General features: G+C 40.9%; 1 protein-coding gene across 1 annotated transcript in view; it reads left to right on the plus strand.

Annotated features, from left to right (window-relative positions):
• Nucleotides 1–8,038: 8,038 nt before the first annotated feature.
• The window catches only part of LOC146367092 (neuropilin and tolloid-like protein 1), a 28,764-nt gene continuing 10,927 nt past the window's right edge, over nucleotides 8,039–25,875 (plus strand). Inside the window, exons 1-4 of the mRNA XM_084912942.1 lie at nucleotides 8,039–8,312; nucleotides 8,579–8,644; nucleotides 9,737–9,871; nucleotides 9,974–10,222. Coding sequence (XP_084769068.1) covers nucleotides 8,285–8,312; nucleotides 8,579–8,644; nucleotides 9,737–9,871; nucleotides 9,974–10,222 — 478 coding nt within the window. The 5' untranslated portion in view covers nucleotides 8,039–8,284. The remainder of the gene's footprint in view (nucleotides 8,313–8,578; nucleotides 8,645–9,736; nucleotides 9,872–9,973; nucleotides 10,223–25,875) is intronic.

Consider the following 25,875-nt stretch of genomic DNA (forward strand, 5'->3'; position numbering starts at 1 on the left):
AATGTAGTTGGCCTCAGCCAGTAGCACAGGCCATGTTGTAATGTGGATGGCCTGATCTAACAACACTGTCCCTGGTGAAATATGGATGGTATTGGTCAGCACCACAGGCCCTGGTGTATTGTGAATGTCCTCAGCCAACACCACTAGCCCTGGTGTAATGTGGATGGCATCAGCCAGTAGCACAGACTATTGTGTATTGTGGATGGCATCAGCCACCAACACAGGCCCTGGTGAAATGTAGTTGGCCTCAGCCAGAAGCACAGCCCTGGTGTGGGGAAGATGGCCTCACAGGAAGCACTGGTTCTGGTGTAATGTTGCACAGTAGCACAGACCCTGGTTTGGTGAATATGGCCTCACAGGGAGCACAGGCCCTGGTGTGGTGAAGATGACCTCAAAGGGAGCACTGGCCCTGGTGTAATGTGGATGGTAGAAGCCGTTATCACAGGCCCTGGTGTAATGTGTATGGCCTCAGTCAACAACAGTGGCCCTGGTGAAATGTGGATGGTATTGGCCAGCACCACAGGCCCTGGTGTAATGTGGATAGCCTCAGCCAACAGCACAGGCCCTGGTGTGGTGATGATGGCCTCACAGGAAGCACTGGCAGTGGTGTAATGTGGATGGCCTCAGCCAATAACACTGGTACTGGTGAAATGTGTATTGTATTGGCCAGCACCACAGGCCCAGGTGTAATGTGAATGTCACCAGCCAACACCCCATGCCCTGGTGTAATTTGGATGGCATCAACGAGTAGCACAGGCCCTGGTGAAATGTGGATTGTATTGGCCAGCAGCACAGGCCCTGGTGTGGTGAAGATGGCCTCACAGGAAGCACAGGCCCTGGTGTAATGTGTATGGCATCAGACAGAAGCACAGGACCTGGTGAAATGTGGATGGCATTGGCCGGCACAACAGGCCCTGGTGTAATGTGAATGTCTTCAGCCAAACACCACTGGACCTGGTGTAATGTGGATGGCATCAGCCAGTAGCACATAATGAAAACCTATACTTTGTTTCGGGCGAGTTCCCCATTCAAATGCATGTAATCGTAAGAAACGCACTGTCTTGTCGAAAGAAAGCGTTTTTGTACAACTTCATATAAATAGCTGTAACTTTTGATAGAAGACTCAGACACACATATTTATGGCTTTATCTTATAGAATTTAATATCCCCGTGCTGGGCAAACAGGTTTTGCAGCTGTTTGAGCTACGATTTTCAAGTTATTCACATAATGAAAACCTATACTTTGTTTCGGGCGAGTTCCCCATTCAAATTCAATTTTTCAATTCAATTCAATTCAATTCAATTCAATTTTATTTATATAGCGCCAAATCACAACAAAAGTCGCCTCAAGGCGCTTCATAGATACAGAGAAAAACCCAACAATCATATGACCCCCTATGAGCAAGCACTTTGGCGACAGTGGGAAGGAAAAACTCCCTTTTAACAGGAAGAAACCTCCGGCAGAACCAGGCTCAGGGAGGGGCGGCCATCTGCTGCGACCGGTTGGGGTGAGAGAAGGAAGACAGGATAAAAGACATGCTGTGGAAGAGAGACAGAGGTTAATAACAGATATGATTCAATGCAGAGAGGTCTATTAATACATAGTGAGTGAGAAAGGTGACTGGAAAGGAAAAACTCAATGCATCTTGGGAATCCCCCGGCAGCCTACGTCTATTGCAGCATAACTAAGGGAGGATTCAGGGTCACCTGGTCCAGCCCTAACTATATGCTTTAGCAAAAAGGAAAGTTTTAAGCCTAATCTTAAAAGTAGAGATAGTTTCTGTCTCCCGAATCCAAACTGGAAGCTGGTTCCACAGAAGAGGGGCCTGAAAACTGAAGGCTCTGCCTCCCATTCTACTTTTAAATACTCTAGGAACAACAAGTAGGCCTGCAGAGCGAGAGCGAAGTGCTCTAATCGGGTGATATGGTACTACAAGGTCATTAAGATAAGATGGGGCCTGATTATTTAAGACCTTGTATGTGAGGAGCAGGATTTTGAATTCAATTCTGGATTTAACAGGAAGCCAATGAAGGGAAGCCAAAACAGGAGAAATATGCTCTCTCCTTCTAGTCCCTGTCAGTACTCTTGCTGCAGCATTTTGGATTAGCTGAAGGCTTTTCAGTGAGTTTTTTGGACATCCTGATAATAATGAATTACAGTAGTCCAGCCTGGAAGTAATAAATGCATGAACTAGTTTTTCAGCGTCACTCTGAGACAGGATATTTCTAATTTTAGAGATGTTGCGCAAATGGAAGAAAGCAGTCTTACATATTTGTTTAATATGTGCGTTGAAGGACATGTCCTGGTCAAAAATGACTCCAAGGTTCCTCACAGCGTTACTGGAGGCCAAGGTAATGCCATCCAGAGGAAGAATCTGGTTAGATACCATATTTCTAAGATTTTCAGGGCCGAGTACAATAACCTCAGTTTTATCTGAATTAAGAAGCAGAAAGTTAGCGGCCATCCAGGTCTTTATGTCTTTAAGACATTCCTGCAGTTTAACTAATTGGTGTGTGTTATCTGGCTTCATGGACAGATAGAGCTGGATGTCATCTGCATAGCAGTGAAAATGTATGCTATGTCTTCTAATGATGCTGCCTAAGGGAAGCATGTATAATGTAAACAGAATTGGTCCTAGCACTGAACCCTGTGGAACTCCATAATTAACCTCAGTGTGTGAAGAGGACTCTCCATTTACATGCACAAATTGGAGTCTATTAGATAGATATGATACAAACCACTGCAGTGCAGTACCTGTAATACCTACAGCATGTTCTAATCGCTCTAATAGGATATTATGGTCAACAGTATCAAACGCTGCACTAAGGTCTAGCAGGACAAGCACAGAGATGGGTCCACTGTCAGAGGCCATAAGAAGATCATTTGTAACCTTCACTAAAGCTGTTTCTGTGCTGTGATGAGCTCTGAAACCTGACTGAAACTCTTCAAATAAACCATTCCTCTGCAGATGATCTGTTAGCTGTTTGACAACTACTCTTTCAAGGATTTTTGATATGAAAGGAAGGTTGGAGATTGGCCTATAATTAGCTAAGACTGCTGGGTCTAGAGATGGCTTTTTGAGTAAAGGTTTAACCACAGCCAGCTTGAAGGCCTGTGGTACATAGCCGACCATTAGAGATAGGTTGATCATATTTAAGATCGAAGAATTAATCAATGGCAGGACTTCTTTGAGCAGTTTTGTAGGAATGGGGTCTAAAAGACACGTTGATGGTTTGGAGGAAGTAATTATTGAAGTTAACTCAGAAAGATCAATTGGAGAAAAAGAGTCTAACTTAACATCAATGGTACTAAGAGTAGCTGTAGATAATATTACATCTGTGGGATGATTACTGGTAATTTTTTCTCTAATGATAAAAATTTTATTTGTGAAGAAGTTCATGAAGTCATTACTAGTTAACGTTAAAGGGATGGTTGGCTCAACAGAGCTCTGACTCTTTGTCAGCCTGGCTACAGTGCTGAAGAGAAACCTGGGGTTGTTCTTATTTTCTTCAATCAGTGATGAATAGTAAGATGTTCTGGCTTTGCGGAGGGCTTTCTTATAAAGCAGCAAACTATTTCTCCAGGCTAAATGATGATCCTCTAAATTTGTGACACGCCATTTCCTCTCCAGATTACGAGTCATCTGCTTTAGGGTACGTGTTTGAGAATTATACCACGGAGTCAGGTACTTCTGATTAGAGACCTTAGTTTTCACTGGAGCTACAGTATCCAGAGTCGTACGTAGTGAGGAGGTGAAATTATTAACAAGATAATCAACCTCTGTTGGGGTAGCGTTCAGATAGCTGCTCTGCTCTGTGTTGGTACAGGGCATTGAAGATGATAACAGTGGGTGGATTATATTCTTAAACTTAGTTACAGCGCTTTCAGAAAGACATCTACTTTGATAAAATCTACTCTCCACTGCTGTGTAATCAATTATTGTAAATGTAAATGTTATCAGGAAATGATCAGACAGGAGAGGATGCATTGTGCATGTAATCGTAAGAAACGCACTGTCTTGACGAAAGAAAGCGTTTTTGTACAACTTCATATAAATAGCTGTAACTTTTGATAGAAGACTCAGACACACATATTTCTGGCTTTATCTTATAGAATTTAATATCCCCGTGCTGGGCAAACAGGCTTTGCAGCTGTTTGAGCTAAGATTTTCAAGTTATTCACATAATGAAAACCTATGCTTTGTTTCGGGCGAGTTCCCCATTCAAATGCATGTAATCGTAAGAAACGGACTGTCTTGACGAAAGAAAGAGTTTTTGTACAACTTCAAATAAATAGCTGTAACTTTTGATAGAAGACTCAGACACACATATTTATGGCTTTATCTTGTAGAATTCAATATCCCCGTGCTGGGCAAACAGGTTTTGCAGCTGTTTGAGCTACGATTTTCAAGTTATTCACATAATGAAACCCTATACTTTGTTTCGGGCGAGTTCCCCATTCAAATGCATGTAATCGTAAGAAACGCACTGTCTTGACGAAAGAAAGCGTTTTTGTACAACATGGCATCAACAAGTAGCACAGGCCCTTTTTTTTGTGGATGGCATCAGCCAGCAACACTGGCCCTTGTGTATTGTGCATGGCATCAGCCAGCAACGCAGGTTCTGGTGAAATGTAGATGGCCTCACAGGAAGCAGTGGCCCTGATGTAATGTGGATGGCATCAGCCAGAAGCACAGGCCCTGGTGTCGGGAAGATGGCCTCACAGGAAGCAATGGTTCTGGTGTAATATTGATGGCATCTGCCAGTAGCACAGACACTGGTTTGGTGGATATGGCCTCACAGGGAGCACAGGCCCTGGTGTGGGGAAGATGTCCTCACAGGGAGCACTGGCTCTGGTGCAATGTGGATGGTATTGGCCAGCACAACAGGCCCAGGTGTAATGTGAATGTCCTCAGCCAACACCACTGGCCCTGGTGTAATGTGGATGGCATCAGCCAGTATCACAGGCCCTTGTGTATTGTCGATGGTTTCGGACAGCACCACCATGCCCTGGTGTAATGTGGATGGCATCAACGAGTAGCACAGGCCCTGGTGTAATGTGGATGGCATGAGCCAGCAACGCAGGCCCTGGTGTGATGAAGATGGCCTTACAGGCAGCACTGGCCCTGGTTTAATATGGATGGCATCAGCCAGTAGCATAGGCCTTTGTGTATTGTGGATGGCATCAGCCACCAACACAGGCCCTGGTGAAATGTAGTTGGCCTCAGCCATGAACACAGGCCCTGGTGAAATGTAAATGGCCTCAGCCAGTAGCACAGGCCATGTTGTAATGTGGATGGCCTGATCTAACAACAGTGTCCCTGGTGAAATATGGATGGTATTGGTCAGCACCACACACCCTGGTGTACTGTGAATGGCCTTAGCCAACACCACTGGCCCTGGTGAAATGTGGATGGTATTGGCCAACACCACTAGCCCTGGTGTAATGTGGATGGCATCAGCCAGTAGCACAGACTATTGTGTATTGTGGATGGTATCAGCCACCAACACAGGCCCTGGTGAAATGTAGTTGGCCTCAGCCAGAAGCACCAGCCCTGGTGTGGGGAAGATGGCCTCACAGGAAGCACTGGTTCTGGTGTAATGTTGCACAGTAGCACAGACCCTGGTTTGGTGAATATGGCCTCACAGGGAGCACAGGCCCTGGTGTGGTGAAGATGACCTCAAAGGGAGCACTGGCCCTGGTGTAATGTGGATGGTAGAAGCCGTTATCACAGGCCCTGGTGTAATGTGTATGGCCTCAGTCAACAACAGTGGCCCTGGTGAAATGTGGATGGTATTGGCCAGCACCACAGGCCCTGGTGTAATGTGTATGGCCTCAGTCAACAACAGTGGCCCTGGTGAAATGTGGATGGTATTGGCCAGCACCACAGGCCCTGGTGTAATGTGGATAGCCTCAGCCAACAGCACAGGCCCTGGTGTGGTGATGATGGCCTCACAGGAAGCACTGGCAGTGGTGTAATGTGGATGGCCTCAGCCAATAACACTGGTACTGGTGAAATGTGTATTGTATTGGCCAGCACCACAGGCCCAGGTGTAATGTGAATGTCACCAGCCAACACCCCATGCCCTGGTGTAATTTGGATGGCATCAACGAGTAGCACAGGCCCTGGTGAAATGTGGATTGTATTGGCCAGCAGCACAGGCCCTGGGGTGTAATGTGGATGGTGTCAGACAACAGCACAGGCACTGGTGTGGTGAAGATGGCCTCACAGGAAGCACAGGCCCTGGTGTAATGTGTATGGCATCAGACAGAAGCACAGGACCTGGTGAAATGTGGATGGTATTGGCCGGCACAACAGGCCCTGGTGTAATGTGAATGTCCTCAGCCAAACACCACTGGACCTGGTGTAATGTGGATGGCATCAGCCAGTAGCACATAATGAAAACCTATACTTTGTTTCGGGCGAGTTCCCCATTCAAATGCATGTAATCGTAAGAAACGCACTGTGTTGACAAAAGAAAGCGTTTTTGTACAACTTCATATAAATAGCTGTAACTTTTGATAGAAGACTCAGACACACATATGTACGGCTTTATCTTATAGAATTCAATATCCCGGTGCTGGGCAAACAGGTTTTGCAGCTGTTTGAGCTAAGATTTTCAAGTTATTCACATAATGAAAAGCTATACTTTGTTTCGGGCGAGTTCCCCATTCAAATGCATGTAATCGTAAGAAACACACTGTGTTGACGAAAGAAAGCGTTTTTGTACAACTTCATATAAATAGCTGTAACTTTTGATAGAAGACTCAGACACACATATTTATGGATTTATCTTATAGAATTCAATATCCCCGTGCTGGGCAAACACGTTTTGCAGCTGTTTGAGCTACGATTTTCAAGTTATTCACATAATGAAAACCTGTACTTTGTTTCGGGCGAGTTCCCCATTCAAATGCATGTAATCGTATGAAACGCACTGTGTTGACGAAAGTGAAATGAAATGAAAATGAATGAAAATGAAAACCTATAGTTTGTTTCTGGCGAGAACTCCATTCAAATGCATTTCACAGTCAGAGTCTTCTAACTTTTGATAAAAGACTCAGATACAGTAGTGGTTTTTGATACGGGCGACACGGGCGGTTGCCCGGTGTGGTATCATGGTGGGGGGCGGCATCACGGGCATCGGAAAAAAAAAAAAAATTGCTCGTACTCATGCTGCCCCGACGTCATGCCAGTGCATACTGGGGATGGCATAGGCACCGATCGGTTTTCTATCGCCCATTTGCTGGGAGTAAGGGTGCCCTCCGTTTGCGAGGTGCGCCTGCTGCTTGCAGAACAGGTAGGAGAGGGCGGGGCGGCGGGGGATTCTCTGGCTGGCTGGAGCAGCATCTAATAACCAACTCGCAAAATAAAACAAAATAAAAACAAAATAAAAACAAACCAACAAACACGAAAACACCAGACATTATGATACAGACTTATAATTTGCACCAATGTTTTTTTCGACATTCTGTTACAGATTATGTTTTAATATTAATTAGTCATTGTCAATTGTTGACTTGTCCTGTTTTCATTGTATGACAAATTATGATGGCTGTCTGGTAGCTGTTTGCATACTATGCATACTCACTCTCTCTCTCTTCATATGTGTGCATGTGTGTATGTTTCTCTGGTGAAATTCAGTATGGTTCCGACAACAGTTTTATGTTTGTTATGTTTTATGTACAATCCTTAATATTTATACACACATTTATACACACACATACACATAAAGTTTATGTGTGTGTGTGTGTGGGGGGGGGGGTTCGCCCAGGGCGCCAAACAGGCTAGGACCGCCACTGGATATACCTTTGCGTCAGATTTCATGAAAACAGACATAAATTTGCCTGTTTGATAAGTGCTGAACATTTTATTTCATCCAATTAAACATGAAACCATTTAATGGGTACAACTGCATTTTTGTTATAGTAAAATTTTTTACTATTATTAATATTTTTGAATTGATTCCAGTGAACTGTATTGATAACTGCGCTGACTGCGTTACTGGAGGCTGGATTAAGGCACCAAGCCTCGGGACAGCGCAGCCTTGTGAATGACTGGAGGCTGTATCTTTTCAGAGGATTAATGCAGCCTAAAGGTGGAGCAAAAATTGTGAAGGTTGGTGGCGGACGAGAGTGTAATCTTTTGAGCCGACGGGGACGCACGGCGGGAGAGATGGACAAGCCAGCTCTCGGATTTGGCGAATTCTCTGAGGAATTGATGGGTTGATCGACACTCTTTAACCAACAGCAAACTGAACTACACATCCTCGGGGAACAGACATGCTGCACAAACTTATGCTGCAAATCGGTAAGTTCCCTGAAACATGTTCACTTATTGAACATAGTTCAGTAAGTAAGCGACCCTTGTTGTTCGTGCATGTGATTTAAAAAATAAATATGTCAAATAGCTTTTATCTATAAGAAAGTAAAAACAGCAGCCACCGATTTACTGTCTCCTAGTCTAACCGGTGTTTATGCTGGTTTAGTTATCTGTTGTTGCTTTTTCAAAGTAAATACAAGCAACTCCCGACGAACAACGTCATCTTTAACGTCTTCTTTTTTGTGTCCTGTCAGCTTTAGCAGCAAGCGTCCTCTCACCTGAGCTATCAAGTACCACAGCTACTAAAACAAAAGCTCAAGGTAATCTATCACATCTTGCCATATCATTCATGTAGCTGCAGAGGGCAGGTGGCCTGATACTCGAATACTACATGGTGGTTAGCACTGCTGCCGCACAGCAAAAAGGTCCTGAGTTCAATTCCACCATCAGGCTGGGGTCTTTCTGTGTGGACTTTGCATCTTCTCCCCGTGTTTGCGTGGGTTCCCTCCAGGTACTCCGGCTTCCTCCCACCGTCCAAAGACATGCAGCTTGTGGGGATAGATTAATTGGATAATCCAAATTGCCACTAGGTGTGAATGTGCGAGTGAATGTGAGTGCGAATGGTTGTCTGTCCCTGTGTGTTGGCCCTGCGACAGACTGGCGACCTGTCCAGGGTGTACCACGCCTCTCGCCCTATGACAGCTGGGATAGGCTCCAGCGCCCCCCGCGACCCTGAAAAGGATAAGCGGAAGCGGATGGATGGATTAGATTTTGTGATAATGATCTCATGAGAAAAGTGCAGTGATAATATTAAACTAATAAAATATCAATATAGTGCCAAAAATTACTGTAGCACAGTATAGTAAATAATTAGCTAATTCAGCTTCTGGAATTCGTTTCTACAGTTACTTTTCCAGAATCTCTCATGATCTACACAGTCTTGTAGAACTTGTCAAAAAAGACAACCCACACACAAAGTTAACCATGATCATTCATAATTCCTGGTTCATACTTACATTATAACAATAATTTTTGAGGAGAAATGCTTAATCCAAATTATTTTATATATTAGATTACGTTGAAAGTAGTCAAATGGGAAAGGTGTGTGTATTCCTGGATCAAAGTGCTCCACCTGATTCTTCATCTCTCTGGGGAGTCTTTAATTAGATAGTAAATAATAATCTTTGCATTTGCTTTGTAGTGTTAATATAAGAATATAACCTGTAATGCTGAAAGTCTTCTATTTTAACCTTTTTTCCATTGTTTCTGGCAGTATCGTCTCAAAAGATGGAAAAGTTTGACAAATCCAATTTGTGCTACAAAAATATGGATGTTTTAAAACTAAAGATACAAGGATGTGATCTACTTTTGGTAAACTGTGTACTTTATATTGCCTGTGTACCCGCTTCTAGTAAAGAACAACTCGGGTGTGACACCAGCTGGGGAGTGTGGGACCTGGGTAAAGAAGCCTGATGGAGGGTATTTCACATCACCGAATTACCCTGAGAAATACCCACCTGAGAGGGAATGCATCTATATTATAGAAGGTGAGACCTTATCTTGTTTTGTTTTTTAGCATCCTTACAGTACCACTTCCCACTCCTCCTGCTGTTAACTTCACCTTCTCTCAACCTCTTGGCCTGTTGTAGCCTCTCCTCGGCAGTGCATCGACCTGTTCTTTGATGAGAAGTATTCCATCGAGCCCTCCTGGGAGTGTAAATTCGACCACATTGAAGTCCGCGATGGTCCCTTTGGTTTCTCTCCCATAATTGGTCGCTACTGTGGGCAGGAAAGCCCGTCATATGTCCGCTCCAGTGGGAGGTACTTGTACATCAAATTTGTGGCTGATAGTGAACTGGAGGCCATTGGTTTCTCAGCACGGTATAACTTCACAAAAGGTGAGTGAATGAAGCCGTGAGCAAGTTTCGTCTTCATGAAAGCTGTATTTTACACTAAACAATTATTGTTAATATTAAGCACCATTTTTTAAATCAGTCACTCAAAGAGAACTGTAGCCCAACAAGTTCTCTTCAGTTTGAGCATTGCCTAGCACATTCTTTCAGTTTTAAGGTCAGGATGTACTCAAGTGTTCTCCATCAACAAAGCATTAAAATGTTTAAATAAATTTGAAGCACATTACCTTCCCCGGAGTCAAAGGCATAGCTAGGTGGAGAATATAACTCAGCATTTGGCAAACAGACACTGTTTGCCAAATGCAAATGGTTCAGCACAGACTAAAACGTTGCTTGACATCGACAAAACAGATATGATTGCATTTACTTGTATGTTTAAATAGAAATGTGACTGAATGCTAACATGGTTGGAAAAAAGGAAGGAAAAATAAAAGAAAAATGCAGATTGTTCTGTATAATCTAATTTATTGAGGAAGGTCGATCAATCAAATCAGGGATAATTTGCGAGTATAATGTCTGATGACTGATGAGTGTATTAATCATTTATTGTATGTATTTTATTAATCATTTACAGTGGCGGTCCTAGCCTGTTTGGCGCCCTGGGCGAACATCCCCCCCCACACACACACACATTAAACTTTATGTGTATGTGTGTGTATAAATGTGTGTATAAATATTAAGGATTGTACATAAAACATAACAAACATAAAACTGTTGTCGGAACCATACTGAATTTCACCAGAGAAACATACACACACGCACACATATGAAGAGAGAGAGAGTGAGTATGCATAGTATGCAAACAGCTACCAGACAGCCATCATAATTTGTCATACAATGAAAACAGGACAAGTCAACAATTGACAATGACTAATTAATATTAAAACATAATCTGTAACATAATGTATTGTTTGGAGTTCAATCTGTTACTGTTACTATTTTTACCATTTCTTCTTGGAGCAACTGTAGCCCACATCATTTCTTTAGGGGTTAATAAAGTATTCTGATTCTGATAGTTTCAGGATACATGACCTGCCATTATCCAATGACACATCTGCTTACCTGTATCTTTTACTTGTTTCTCCTCCTCTTCTTTTCTCTTTTTTCTAAGCTGAGCACCTGATGGCTTTGAACTTTTCTTGTCCATCTTGGTTTTAATTTTGCACTCCAGTAGGAACACCCATTCCCCAACCCGAGGATCACCACAACATAACCTAATAGACCTATGTAACCAATACGTCTACTCACCAAAGAATGAGTGAAGCAATATGGATAACAGCAGAGGACAATTTATTTAGGGTCTGATGGCAATTTACCATCTGTGTCCAGCACTTTAAAGGATTGATGGACTGGAGCACATACGTCCTTAACCTACCCTCTTAAACATCAGCTTGACGCTGATACATCAAAGGAAACTTAACCGACTCTAAGTGCAAATGTTTCAACCTGAACAACTTAAAACTTCTCTGGGATACAATGTAAACAAAGACAAGAAGAAGAAAAAAGAAAAAAAATATTTCCATCAATAGCCACTTCTCCTAACCAGGAGACAAGTGGTTAGGCAGCACAGCAGCGAGGCGTCTGGCAGGAGAACGAACAATAGTCTTTTTTTAAGGCTAGCTCACCCAAGCTTGCTCTCTGGCACAGCTACAAGCCATGTGAGCTCGTAACCCCACAGTGACATATGAACTTGGCTACCAACGTCTGCTTAGCATGGCGGCTAATTGTCGAGCTTGCTAGCTTATCCCCAATTAGCGATTAGCACCTTAATAACCATTACTACACATCACATCATAGCAAACACATGATAATCAGAGATGGGCAGTAACGCGTTACTGTAATCCGATTACTTTTTTCAAGTAACGAGTAAAGTAAGGGATTACTGTTGCAAAAACGGTAATTAGATTACCGTTACTTTCCCGTAGGAACGCTGCGTTACTGCGTTACTAAAACCGTGATTATTTTGCGAGAATGTCTCATGACAGTGATGTAAGCAAGTGCAACATTCGTGACAACAGCTGTGTGCAGATCAACAATGGATAATATATCGAGTGTGGGAGAGAGTATGAGCGTGCAGCGTTTAAAGCGTGGAAGTACTGACCTTATTTTGAGTTTGATTCCATAAAAAGTGACAAAAACATTAGCGTCTGTTGTGCATGGGAAGAAAACTTCTTTTTACAGCGAAAAAAACCCCTAAACTTCCAAACAAGCACCGAGTGCGCTACGACGTAATGGGAAATTCACAGAGAAACTCGTGGATTCTTCCACTGACTGCTGCGGGTCACCTACTTGTGTCAAGCCAGCCTCCAGTTCGAGACTTGCAGTCAAGCCAGCCTCCAGTTTGTTTTCTGTTCCCTGTGTATTCAAAGTATTACGGGAATGGATGTGGAAACCGGATTTCAAAATAAAAGCCAACTTCGAGTGAATTAACAGATATGTTAAGAACATAATAACATATGATTTAGGCTTGTTTACAAATTTTAATGTTAGATCTACATGACACAACATTGTACCCTAATAGCGCCCTGTCAATATAAAGGCCATCTTATTTTGGATTTCAAAGTAAAAGCCCTGTGAATTTTCATTTTTGAACTACTCTTTCAATGACTTCAGAATGCTCTTAAAAGCAAAAGTCATATTTCCAAAGAGTAGTTGCATTTTGTATCAACACTATCCAACCACAGAAATTTGAAATTGCCCATATTTGACTTACTCTTCTAACGATTTCAAAATGCTCTAAAAAGAAAATTTCTTGTTTCCACAGGGTAATTTCACTCTGTATTTACAGTATAAAGCCCCACAGTGATACCATGTCAATATCAAGTCAGTCTGATTTTACTTTCCAAAGTAATGGCCCATTGAAATTGCCCATTTATGACTTACTTTTGTAACGATTTCGAAATGCTCTAAATAGAAAAAAATCCTGTTTCCACAGGATAATTTCACCTTAGATCAACAGTATACAACCTCACGATGTTACCATATCAATTTCAAGTCATTGTGATTTTACCTTCCAAACTAATGGCCTGTTGAAATTGCCCAGTTAAGACCCAACTTTCAGTGGTTTCAGAATGCTCTAAAAATGAAAATTGCTGTTTCCACAGGGTAATTCCACTTTAGATCAACAGTATACAACCCCACAGTGATACCATATCAATATCAAGTCAGTCTGATTTTGCTTTCCAAAATAAAAGCCGTTTCAAATTGGCCATATACAACCTACTCTTTTAACGATTTCAAAATGCTCTAAAAATGAAAATTGCTGTTTCCACAGGATCATTTCACTCTACATTGACAGTATACAACCCCACTGTTTTATCACGTCAATATCGTAATTATAATTGTTTATTTGGTACTTTTAATAATTAAACGCGGATGCTGTTAACAGGACAATTACTGTTTCCACTAAGTAATTGGAGTTCATGCAAACCATACACAACCTCTACAGTGGTAACATCTCCATCTCAAATCAATCTCGTTTTGCATTTCAGAGTAAAAGCCTTTTGACTTTGTTTATAGGAGCTTGTCTTTCCATAACTTCAGAATGGCATTAAATGGAAAGTTCCAGCTTCCACGAATTAATACCAGTTCATGCCAACACATATCACTGCATATAATCTAACAGTGGAGTCGGGAACAGTTTTTATAAAAAAAAAAAAAAAACAGAGGTGCCAGACAGTGCCCTACGTACAAAAACAATAATTACAATAATTTTTCTGATCACAGAGAATCCAGTTGAATCCAGTTGCTCAAGGCAAGAAAAGGTCCCAGTCTTTAGATTTCCTGCCCATTCCCGAGACACGTTATAATTGCAGTGTCATCTGAGTATTTCTGGATTTGGCAAGACTAAAGATATATATTTGAAGTCTGCTGTATACAATATAAAAAAAGTGGAGCCAGGACAATCCCTCTAGAGCCCCCATGCTGCTCAGTAATGTTCCAGAAATGCTGTTCCCCAACCTGACAAAGTTGTGTTGTTTCTGTCGAACCAGCTCTGTTTTCTCTATATTTATATAACTTTGTAATCATATGCACTAGAGCTGATGTAATAGCTAAAATTTTTACTTTACTGTGTGCTTGGTTAGCACTGTTGCCTCACAGCAGTTCAATTCCACCATCAGGCCGGGGTCTTTCTGTGTGAAGTTTGCATGTTCTCCCCGTGTTTGCGTTGGTTTTCATTTTCCTCAGTCCAAAGACATGCAGTTTGTGGGGATAGGTTAATTGATTAATCCAAACTGCCAATAGATGTGAATGTGAATGTGAGCGCAAATGATTGTCTGTCTCTGTGTGTTAGCCCTGCAACAGACTGGTGACCTGTCCAGGGTGTACCTTGCCTCTCGCTATATGTACCCTGCGTCTCCCTGGGATATGCTCCAGCACCCCCCACGACCCTGGATAGTATAAGTGGAAGAGAATGGATGGATGAAGCTAACTGATTCTACAGTACTTATAAAAGTCTTCAGTTGCAGAAATTAATATTAGACTTCTTTTTAAGGACCTTTTCAACATTTTCATTTTATGCATGTTTCCATGAAGCAGTATTATTTGGAAACACTACAGATTTTGTTCCAGTTCATTGCTATTGCTGTATATCTTTTATCTATATATTTATCTATGACGCTAGATCACACGAATCAATTAGCTAAACTAAAATCATAATGCCATGGTGACCTGTAATATTCGGCTTCAAAATTCAAATATAACACAATTACCAAAGGCCTTCGAAACATGGTGTCTAACCAGATACTTGGCCCTGGTGTGGGTCAGTAGATGTTTTAAATTGCAGTCTCAGATAAATGAGAATTTGGCTCCCTGGCACTTTCATCTCGCATGATGGCATTTGGCTGATAGTTCTTAAACCGTGATGGTGTTGACTTCATCAATACAGGAGCCAGACAAAATAAGTTCCATAACACAAGCATCTTGTCTGGCTTCAGAAACAGATTGTGGATTTTACTGGGCTAGTCCTGAGAACACTGGCTGATACCACCATAACCTGTAACCTTCCTTGCCCTGGTCTAGTTTCTCAAGTTGTATGTAGCATAACCAGGCCAGAAGTCATAGTCAAGTTAGGGGTGTTTGTCAGGTTTAAAGCCACAAAATACAGTCAAGGAAAAGGATCAACACATGATTAAATAATCAAAGGCTTAGTGATGTTTGGAGGCCATTGCTTGGTGTGGAAGAGGAAATGGAGAGCTGCAAACTGAATCCTTTTGAGAATTTTATACGCCTCATATACTGTATGTTAAGGCTGCTGACTGGTTGCCTGTCCCCTTAATCCCAGTAATGATCTTTATTAATTCCTGCGCATCCGTCATGCCTTTTTACTGACATTTGAGCTCCAGGCACTGATATTGTATTAGTTATTGAATATCCCTTTAATATCCTTGATCCTCAGTTTTCCCAGAAAATAAAGACATTACAAAACAGCTTGTAAAACATTTCCAGGGCAATTATTTTTAAATCCAAAATAAGAAAGACTTGATTTTTACAGTGTACAACTTTGAGGGAGTATATTATTGATTTAGAGAAAAATTAGTCCATTGGAACAGGGATTTTCCTATTAAACAGCATTCTGAAGTCACCGAAAAGTATGGTCACCAACTCCACTGTTAGATTATATGCAATGATATGTGTTGAACTGGTATTAATTCGTGGAAGCTGGAACTTTCTATTTAATGCCATTCTGAAGTTATGGAAAGACAAGCTCCTATAAACAAAGTCAAAAGGCTTTTACTCTGAAATGCAAAACGAGATTGATTTGAGATGGAGATGTTACCACTGTAGAGGTTGTGTATGGTTTGCATGAACTCCAATTACTTAGTGGAAACAGTAATTGTCCTGTTAACAGCATCCGCGTTTAATTATTAAAAGTACCAAATAAACAATTATAATTACGATATTGACGTGATAAAACTGTGGGGTTGTATACTGTCAATGTAGAGTGAAAAGATCTTGTGGAAACAGCAACTTTGCTTTTAATGGGATTCTGAAGTCAGTGAAAGAGTGGGTCATACATGGGCAATTTCAACGGGCCATTACTTTGAAAGGCAAAATCAAGGCGACTCGAAATTGATTTGATATCCCCGTGATAGTGTACACTGTCGATCTTGAGTGAAATTATCCCGTGGAAACAGCAATTTTCATTTTTAGAGCATTTTGAAATCGTTAAAAGAGTAGGTTGTATATGGGCAATTTGAAAAGGCTTTTATTTTGGAAAGCAAAATCAGACTGACTTGATATTGATATGGTATCACTGTGGGGTTGGATACTGTTGATCTGAAGTGAAATTATCCTGTGGAAACAGAAATTTTCATTTTAGAGCATTTTGAAATCGCTCCAAGAGTAGGTTGTATATGGTCAATTTGAAAAGTGTTTTATTTTGGAAGGCAAAATCAGACTGACTTGATATTTATATGGTGTCACTGTGCGGTTGTATACTGTTGATCTAAAGTAAAATTATCCTGTGGAAACAGAAATTTTCATTTTTAGAGCATTCTAAAATCATTAAAAGAGTAGGTTGTATATGGGCAATTTGAAACGGCTTTTATTTTGGAAGGCAAAATCAGACTGACTTGATATTGATATGGTATCACTGTGGGGCTGTATACTCTTGATCTAAAGTGGAATTACCCTGTGGAAACAGCAATTTTCCTTTTTAAGGCATTCTGAAATCACTGAAAGTTAGGTCTTAAATGGGCAATTTCAACAGGCCATTAATTTGGAAGGCAAAATCAGACTGACTTGATATTGATATGGTATCATTGTGGGTTTGCATACTCTTGACCCAGATTGAAATTCTCCTGTGGAAACAAGAATTTGTCTTTTTAGAGATATCAGAATTCATTGAAAGATTATTTCCCGTATGTGTCATTTGAAAGGGCTCTTATTTTGAAAGGCAAAATCATAATGACTTGAGATTAACCTGGTATCACTGTGGGATGGAATACTGTCAATATAGATAGAAACAGCAATTTTCCATTTCATAGCTTTCTGAAGTCATTGAAAACGAACACCAATATATGGTCAATTTGAAAGGGTCATTATTTTGAAAGGGAAAATAAGAATGATTGATATTGACATGGTATCACTATGGGGGTGTATACTGTCAATATAGACTGCAACTAGTCTGTGGAAACGTGAATTTTCCATTCTGAATTAATTGAAAAAGTAGTTAAAAAATAAACATTTAGAGGGCTTTTACTTTGAAATCCAAAAGGAGATGGCTTTAATATTGACATGTTGCTACTAGAATACTAGGGTATGTCATTTGTATCCAACATTAGAGTGTGCAAACAAGACTAATTGATATTTATGAATGTGCTCTTAATTTACTGCAAGTTGGCTTTTATTTAGAAGTCATGCTTCAGGATATTTTATTTTGAAATCAGGTTTCCACGTCTTTTGCCATAATACTTTGAATACACAGGGAACGTAAAACAAAGTGGAGGCTGACTTGACTGCAATGCTGGAATTGGAGGCTGGCTTGACACCAGTGCACAACTGCACCAGGGTAAACCTCCGCCTACCCTACTCCTGCTTTACAGGTGAAAATAGAGCAACAGGACCGCTAGTCTTTGACTTTATTTATTTTCTGCTGTGTTTTACTTGCATCTATTTGAAAGAGTGAGTGTAAACACAAAAATATATATATATATTTTATGTGCTGGAATGTGCAGAAAATAGGTTTAAATATTAAACAAATTTCTTCCAGTCAGAGAATGTTGCATATAATTAAATTTTTGCTTGATGCATAAAGTTAAAAGATTAAAACTGATAAAACAAGTTTTAAAAAGGGACTTTTCCATTTGATTACATTTTGTATGATGGATTATGCAGAAAAAGTAGAATTGGGCTGAAAGATCTATTGCTTTATCACCTATTCAGGTTGTAAATCGTTTTTAAAAAGTAACTAAGTAACTAAGTAATTAATTACTTTTGAAAATAAGTAATCAGTAAAGTAACGGGATTACTTTTGGGGAAGTAATCAGTAATTAGTTACTGATTACTTTTTTCAAGTAACTTGACCAACACTGATGATAACACATGGAATAGTATAATATACTAGTGATGGGTCGGTCGCGAACGAAATGGCTCTTTGAGCCGAGTCTTTGACATGAACGACGTGAGCCGGCTCCTTATCGCAAGCCATGGGTTGTTTTTTTTTCCTTTCTCTCACCCTCTCTCTCGCACTTTTTTCCCGCTTCACTCCGCACGAGAGCCTTGTGCTTTGCGCTGGGAAGAGGGGGAAGGGGCGGTAGTTACACTGGCAGTAGCACACAGAGAGAAAGAGAGCCAGGGACAACAACAAAACTCCAAAACACGTAAAAACTCCAAAACACGTACAAAACACAACAGAAGTGCTCCAGGATGCTAGGCGCAGTGTTGAGCTTTTGTTACCTAGTGGCTACACAAGCCAGCAAGTACCAACGACCTGATTTGGTGTGTGGTAGTAACAGGTAAATTAACTTTTTTTTTTTTAAATTATTTGAATATATATGAGTGCTTGTGTATAAATACACAAACCATACACATATGCTTTCAATTGTGTAATTTAAGTGATGTAGATAGCTCTGTTTTGGAAGTTCAGTTAACTCTGTGTGTTTTTTTTGTTAATGTGTTTTGGAATTTGTACGTGCTTTTTGGAGTTTGTACGTGCTTTTTGGAGTTTGTACGTGCTTTGTCTCTAGGAGCCACCACATATATTTATATATAAAAATATATATATAAAACCCCTTTTTTTTACATTAGTGATTCCTTTTGTGCATAATTTTATATTATTGTTAATAATACATTAATTAAAGCAACAAAACAACCTGAAGAGCCAGTTCAGAGCCGAAAGAGCCGAAAGAGTTCTTTAAAAAGAGCCGGAAATCCCATCACTATAATATACATACGAAACAGATTTTTACCTGGCAGGAGAACGAACAATAGTCTTTTTTTAAGGCCACTGCAGAAGGAGATATTCCCCGCTAGCTCACCCAAGCTTGCTCTCTGGCACAGCTACAAGCCATGTGAGCTCGTAGCCCCTCCCGCTACGATGTACTACCTAGTGATGGGTCGGTCGCGAACGAAATGGCTCTTAGGCTATGTTCACACTGCAGGCGAAAGCGCATCAAATCCGATTTTTTGACCCTATGCGACCCATATCCGATCATGGTATGACAGTGTGAACGGCACAAATCCGATATTTTCAAATCCGATCTGGGTCACTTTCGTATGTGGTACTGAATCCGATACATATCCGATGTTTTAGAAAGCGACTGCTGTTTGAACGGTCATGTCGCATTAAATCCGTCTTTTACGTCACTGACACAAGACAGACGCCAATTATCAGCGCCGGAGAAGACATCGTGAATGCTTCCTGGCCATCCAGTGTAGATGTTAGTGAAACTGTTGGGAAGACAACGTGAACATTTTATTTGTACTGTGTAATCTGCAGATTCTGACAGAAATCTGCAACTATCCTTTGAAGCATCGCTCCTCTCTAAAACAGGCAGGACCCCCAAGCACCTGGCGCACCTCCATCTGCCCAGTCTGCCCAGCTGCCTCTGAGCCCCGGCTCACTTCCACTCCTGCTGCGCCACCGCTGCTTGCCATATGGGTGGCCATCAGGCAGCTCCCGGGCTTCCGCTGGAGGCGCGGGCGACCGCCAGAGTGGACACTTCCCCGTCGCTGGGCCGGGGCATGGGGCACCGATGGTCCAGCCGATTCCCTCGCCTGCTCGCGGGGTGGGGTGAAGCGGGCGATGGGGGTACGTGGCAGGGCGTGTTCTGCGATGCCGCTGCAGGTTTGGTGGTGGTGATTAGTGATGTTCGATTCGTGAACGAATCGTTCAATACTCGAGAATCACTTTACTGACTCGTGAATCATGATTCACAAGCCCAACTGACTCACCCCTGTTGCTGTTAGCAAACTAATTCCATTAGTAGAAATATATCTAGCTTATAATTAAAATTGTGGGGGGGAAAAACAACAGCCAGTTTCTTAACAAAAGCATTTCTGCTCTGAACTGGAAGAAAAAACCCTGAGTAGAAGCTCACATCAAGAAAATAGCTCCTCGGTTCACAGTAGCATCGCTCTGCTAACATGCTAACAGCACATTTGAGCTACTCACCCCCTCCCTTCTGTGCTGAATCGTAAGCGTAAGCGAATCACTCAGGACTCGCTCACCCCCTCCCTCCTGTGCTGAGTCATAGAGCGAACGAATCACTCAGGACTCGCTCACCCCCTCCCTCCTGTGCTGAATCATAGAGCGAACGAATCACTCACTCACTCACTCCCTCCCTCCCTCCCTCCTGGCTCACAGCTTCTTCTTCTTCTTCTTGGTTGGCAACCAATGTTAAGGCGCATTACCGCCCCCTGGCTCACAGCTCAGTGGACATTTAGATGAGAAAATATATATTTGACACATTTAAGGAAAATACTAATAAAATACAAATAAACAAAATAAATGTTTATTAAGCAAATTTGATAGGAAATTGCTTAATTTTAGAAATGTTTTTGCTCTTTTTTTCTCTATAAAATAGTTGTTTTTTTTTAGGATCAATCATCTTAGCAGTAGGATTTACATGAAAAGAGAAACAAATTAAGTTTGAGTGAAAATTTACATTTTTTGCACTCTCTGGTCAACCGACTCAGTGAATCAAATGACTCAAAAAACCCGATTCACTTTGGTGAGTGACTCATTAAAACTCGATTCAGTAAAAAGAATCAAATTTACCATCACTAGTGGTGATGTGTACGGCTGCCAGCGTGAGAGCTGCAGCCGTTTAATGTACTGTTACAGCAACCGTGTGATTATTGTAAGAATAAATAAATGAAAATGCCATCGGGTCTGCCGTGGTGGTGATCTTTTTTTTTTTTTTTGTTAATCTTAAGTGCACGCAAACCAGTAAACAAATTAAAACAAATACTGTTGGTAAACTATAATACAAAAATTACAATTAAAATTCTCAACAATAAAAACAATTGGTATAAATATAATTAATATGTAAACAACTTAATAACCCCCAAAGTGTCTAAGTCACGTGACGTGTCAGCGCAACACTGAAACATAAGAGGGGGGGGGGGGGGAGCAAAGTGTGCCTGCTCTCCGCTGACACAGGAGCGGCGAGTCCAGCGACCTGGCTTTCGTTTTTGCCGAAAGCACAGCATAGCAAACAAGCAGAACTCAAAGTAAAGAATCGATCTAACCAGGCTAGTATCGATATCGATCGACTTGGGATCGATACTATCGATATTTGGATTGATCCGCCCACCACTATCAGAGAGCCATCTGCTGCAATTGGTTGGGGGTGAGATGAGGGAGACTGGACAAAAGACATGCTGTTTTTAGCTCTGGAGCCACTTTAATAGGCTGGTTTTATCCAAACTAAGTGTTGACCTTTGCCTGTAGTTCTGTGCTGTAGTTCTGTGTGTTTCTTATAAAAGCATAAGAAACTGATGAGTGAAGTGAAGCGAGTTTCTATGCAGCTGATCGAACGGTGAATAAGGAGACTCACTAAATAACCTATAACAGAACTCACCCTCTTTGGAGAGCATGACAAAATAGTGGAAAACGTGTCTTTCAGACTTTGTCCTGAGTTCTGTCATCTTGCTGTTCTTACATCATACTGGCTGTAGCTCCATCTGTCGCGGCCGCTGGCTGTTCAGAATATCACCACAGCTCTAAGCCTGTGTCTCCTTTCCTTGGCACGCTTTCAGTCTTCACTGCTGTGACTTTGGCATTGTTGTCTACCCAAAGCATAGTCAGCCACCTCTTTTACCCCTTCTGACCCCCATCTTTTTGTTTGCCTGGTCATTGAGAGTGCAGTTAAAACAAATCAACGCTTGTATTTTTCAGTGCACTTAAATTGCAAGTTCAACTCATCAGAAGCTTTTTTTTATATCCCCAGATTGCATTAAAGGATGCGAAAAAATATACACCACACCCTCGTGCTAATTGACAGCATGATGTCAAAAAAGTTGCATTCTGTTGCAATTTTAATAGTAGTCTGGCAGTATGCTGCTGGGAATGTGCTCACATTTCCATTTGCAGTGCAGGCACACCAGCTGCAGCTAACAAGAGACGAGGAGGGAAACGCACGCGTATGCACTCGTGCACACACGCACGCAGAGGGGCTTGTTCCTGCAGTCCTTCCCACAGGACAGTTAATGAAAGCTTGTCTTCAGGGGAATACAGCTTGTCAGCGCTGAGCCGCAGCAGCAGCTTAAGGGAGTCTGAGACAGATGCTTTATTAACTGCAGATTTTATAGGCCACCTACACTGACGGGGCAAAGCCTAATCTGCATCTCTTTGTCTGTTTGTTATCTATCCATCTTTCCTTTTTCTTTTTTAATTTGATTGCGTCTCAGTACATAATTCTTTTTATTCCACAAAGGAATGTTCCACTTTTCGACTCTCTTCTTCTGTTTCTTCTTTCTTTGTTTTTTCCAAAATTGTTTGCCACAATTTGTTTGCCAAATGTGCATGTCATTAGCAATATTAGCTATTCCACATTTTTCAGATAATATACATGCCCTTTCAGTTTTTACAGCTAATTAGGGTGATTTGGATATATATTTTGTACACCGAAGCACTTTTTTTCCAAACAGCCTCCTAACATGTCCCTTTAAGAAGATGTTTTGCATTATTAGCAGATCAGGAGAAGCTGTTTTCTGTGTTTACATCAAATGTAATGAGTCCTTAATACCAAATGTTAATCTCCCATCTAATTCCACCCGTCGGGGTTGGCAGGAGAGAATAAATTCATCCTTATGCACACAAGCTTGCAAAGAATATTTAACAAGAGTGCACACTCTAGACTGACTCTAGAGTCATTTCTATTTAAGCATATTATGGCCACAAGTATTTATTGATAATGCACAAGTTTTTGGTTAATAAAATTATTGATGGACACTAGTTAGCTTCACTAAAAGCCCATGCAGTACATTTCCATGTTTATATTGTACTATATAGCATTTAATTTGTATGTTATTAATGGCTGATTAGCTCTGTCGCTCTGTGTTTTTTGCACTCAGTCTGTGGATGCTTTGCTAACTAAGCTTTAGCTAATAACTTAGCACTTCACCTTCATGACTTAATCTGGTCAGTTGTGGTACAAAAACAAGCAAAGAAAGAAAGAAACAAACAAAAGCTAAAGCAGAGATGGCCAAAAATGCTGCACAATGCTGATGTTTCACAATAGTCTTTGTAAACTAATTGATGATGTCAGAGTGGCTGTGTCCATCTTAATATACAGCCTATGATCTGTGATGTGTTTGTGTAGCAAAGCAGTGCCACAGTTTAACTAACTAAATATACACAGTCACATATAGATATATGCACATAAATATTTCTGCAAAAGTTTTCACTCATTTTCGCTGAATGAGATGAATATACAAGTAATTTTCATAAAACAGGCTTTGTATTCCCCTTTTTTCCATCTTACATTAGGCGTAAAACCCCTGGTAAGGTATTGGTGTATCACAAACGCACAAACACACCCAAACACACAGGAATGAACGTGATTAATCTGGCTGAGCTTGGAGAGGAAATAGGTTAGAAACATGAGAGAATTAATGAGAGTCCTTGTGTATTTGAGGCTGAGTTGCGTCCATCACCTGGTCTTCCTACATCGCAACCCCTGACCAAAGGTTATGGAAAAATAATGGAAAAAGTGAGAATTTATGCTTGGAAAATAAACCGTTTGTTTTATTTTTGCTGGAGTCTAATCTGACCTCAACAACTAAGCTGGTACGTCAGAATTTATAATCCACCTAGCGAGTAGATTCATCAGCACAAAGGTTTAGAACAAAATATCTGTCTGCTCCCTTCCTCGTGCTAAATGTGTTTCTCTGTTTTTGATGAGGAGCATCAGGGTTTCTTTTTGTAGAGGGGGGATGGTGGGTTTAAATAAGGGCAGAGGAAATGAACTGGCACATAGATTACGTAAGCTTAGGCCAGCCGTGTTTTTATTTTATTTTGCAGTATATCTTTAACGTTGTCATTTTTAGTCTGTGTTATTTTGCACTTACTTTATCTAACGACTGAAGCTCAGAGATTTTGTTTAATCTGTTTTTCTTGACAAAATTGGTGCACATATCTCGTGTATTACAGAATAGAGGTTGACCTTTATTTGTCAAAAAAACAAAACAAAATGAAGAGCCTTAAGCCCTGACAAAATATATGTGGGTCAAGCCATGAACAATCAGTCTGACCCCTAAATATCAGTGGCTCAAAGGGTTGGCTTAAGTCTAGGAAATAAAAAATACAATCTCAGTGTCATGATCCGGCTGTGTGCAGGCAGGAATTGGACCCAAACGCGAACTCACTGGAAACAGAACTGAACTCAAAATGGCAGCTTTTATTGCTGACCAGAAAACTGTACAAAACCTAAACTGGGAAGAATCTAACAACACACACACACACACACAGCTGTGAGAAATCTGACATAACGAGACCCAAGGGAAGCGAAACTCAATACATTCACATAGGGCACAGACCTTCAAAGTGAAACAGGAAATGTAACACAGACGCGGACTTGACTAGGGGAGACAGAGCAACTAAGAAACACAGAGACCAACAAAAAGGAGGCACAGAGGGCAGCTACTAAATACTAAACAGAATACAAGAAACCCAAACCAAGACACTAGACTATAGAATAAACTGGGGCAACAAAGAGAACTTAGAACATACATCATAATACAAAAACCCTGAGACACAAGAAACTCAAAACACTGGGTCAGGAGATCCAGGATCCTGACACTTAGGGCTTTAAAACACATTTAAATAACCCATTTGTAACTAACACATTTTTGAGGGTAAAATAAGACTTTAGTAGAAAATAATTTTGGCACAGAAGGAATTGAGGATAGCCAAGATGAGCCTGTATTGAAATGTAGATTAAATAGAGTTAATATGGCATCACACTGATTCACAGACGTTAACCCTCTGGAGCCAACGGACGCCCCAGCACATTGCAGCCTCACTAAGTCTCCGTCTCCACTTGTGTCCAAAGTATGGAATTCAAACTATGTAGCAGCTTTTAATCCTAACAGTATGGTGCATATAAGTTCTGCACTATAAAAATAGATTGAAGCTGACAAAATAACCATGCCTATGTTGTGGACACATCTAACCGTAAATAACGCAAAAGCCTTGCAGATATTTACGTGATAAAGTTACTGTTAAACTATACAAAATTAAAAATGTTCTGTGTCACATTTAGTGCTTTATTTTAGATCCCCTTTACAGATATTTGTGATTGAGGGATTTGGTTCAGTTTGAGCACATATGATGACTTAGACCTCAGAGTGTTAAATTGGTGCAGTTTTGTTGATTAATGTTCAAAGTGGGTTATAGAAAGGGACTTAAAAGTACTTAGACTGATTGTAAAATTGATTTGGCGGTTTTTCAGCCTTGAAAATTTCATCTTACTGTTTCCTATATGAAGGTATGACAGCTCAGAAACACTGAAAAAAACTAGATAAACTAAAAAGCAACTTAAACATAAGCAATTACAAAGAAAGAACAATACAGTATCCACATCTCAACCAAAGAGTAAAACAGTGAAATGTGAATTATTAAATATTAGGTCTCTCTCCTCCAAGTCTCTGTTAGTACATGACTTAATAATTGATCAATAAATTGATCT

This window comes from Perissodus microlepis, chromosome 18 (genome assembly GCF_051167445.1).
Source record: "Perissodus microlepis isolate ML-2025 ecotype Zambia chromosome 18, ASM5116744v1, whole genome shotgun sequence".
Classification (NCBI taxonomy): domain Eukaryota; kingdom Metazoa; phylum Chordata; class Actinopteri; order Cichliformes; family Cichlidae; genus Perissodus; species Perissodus microlepis.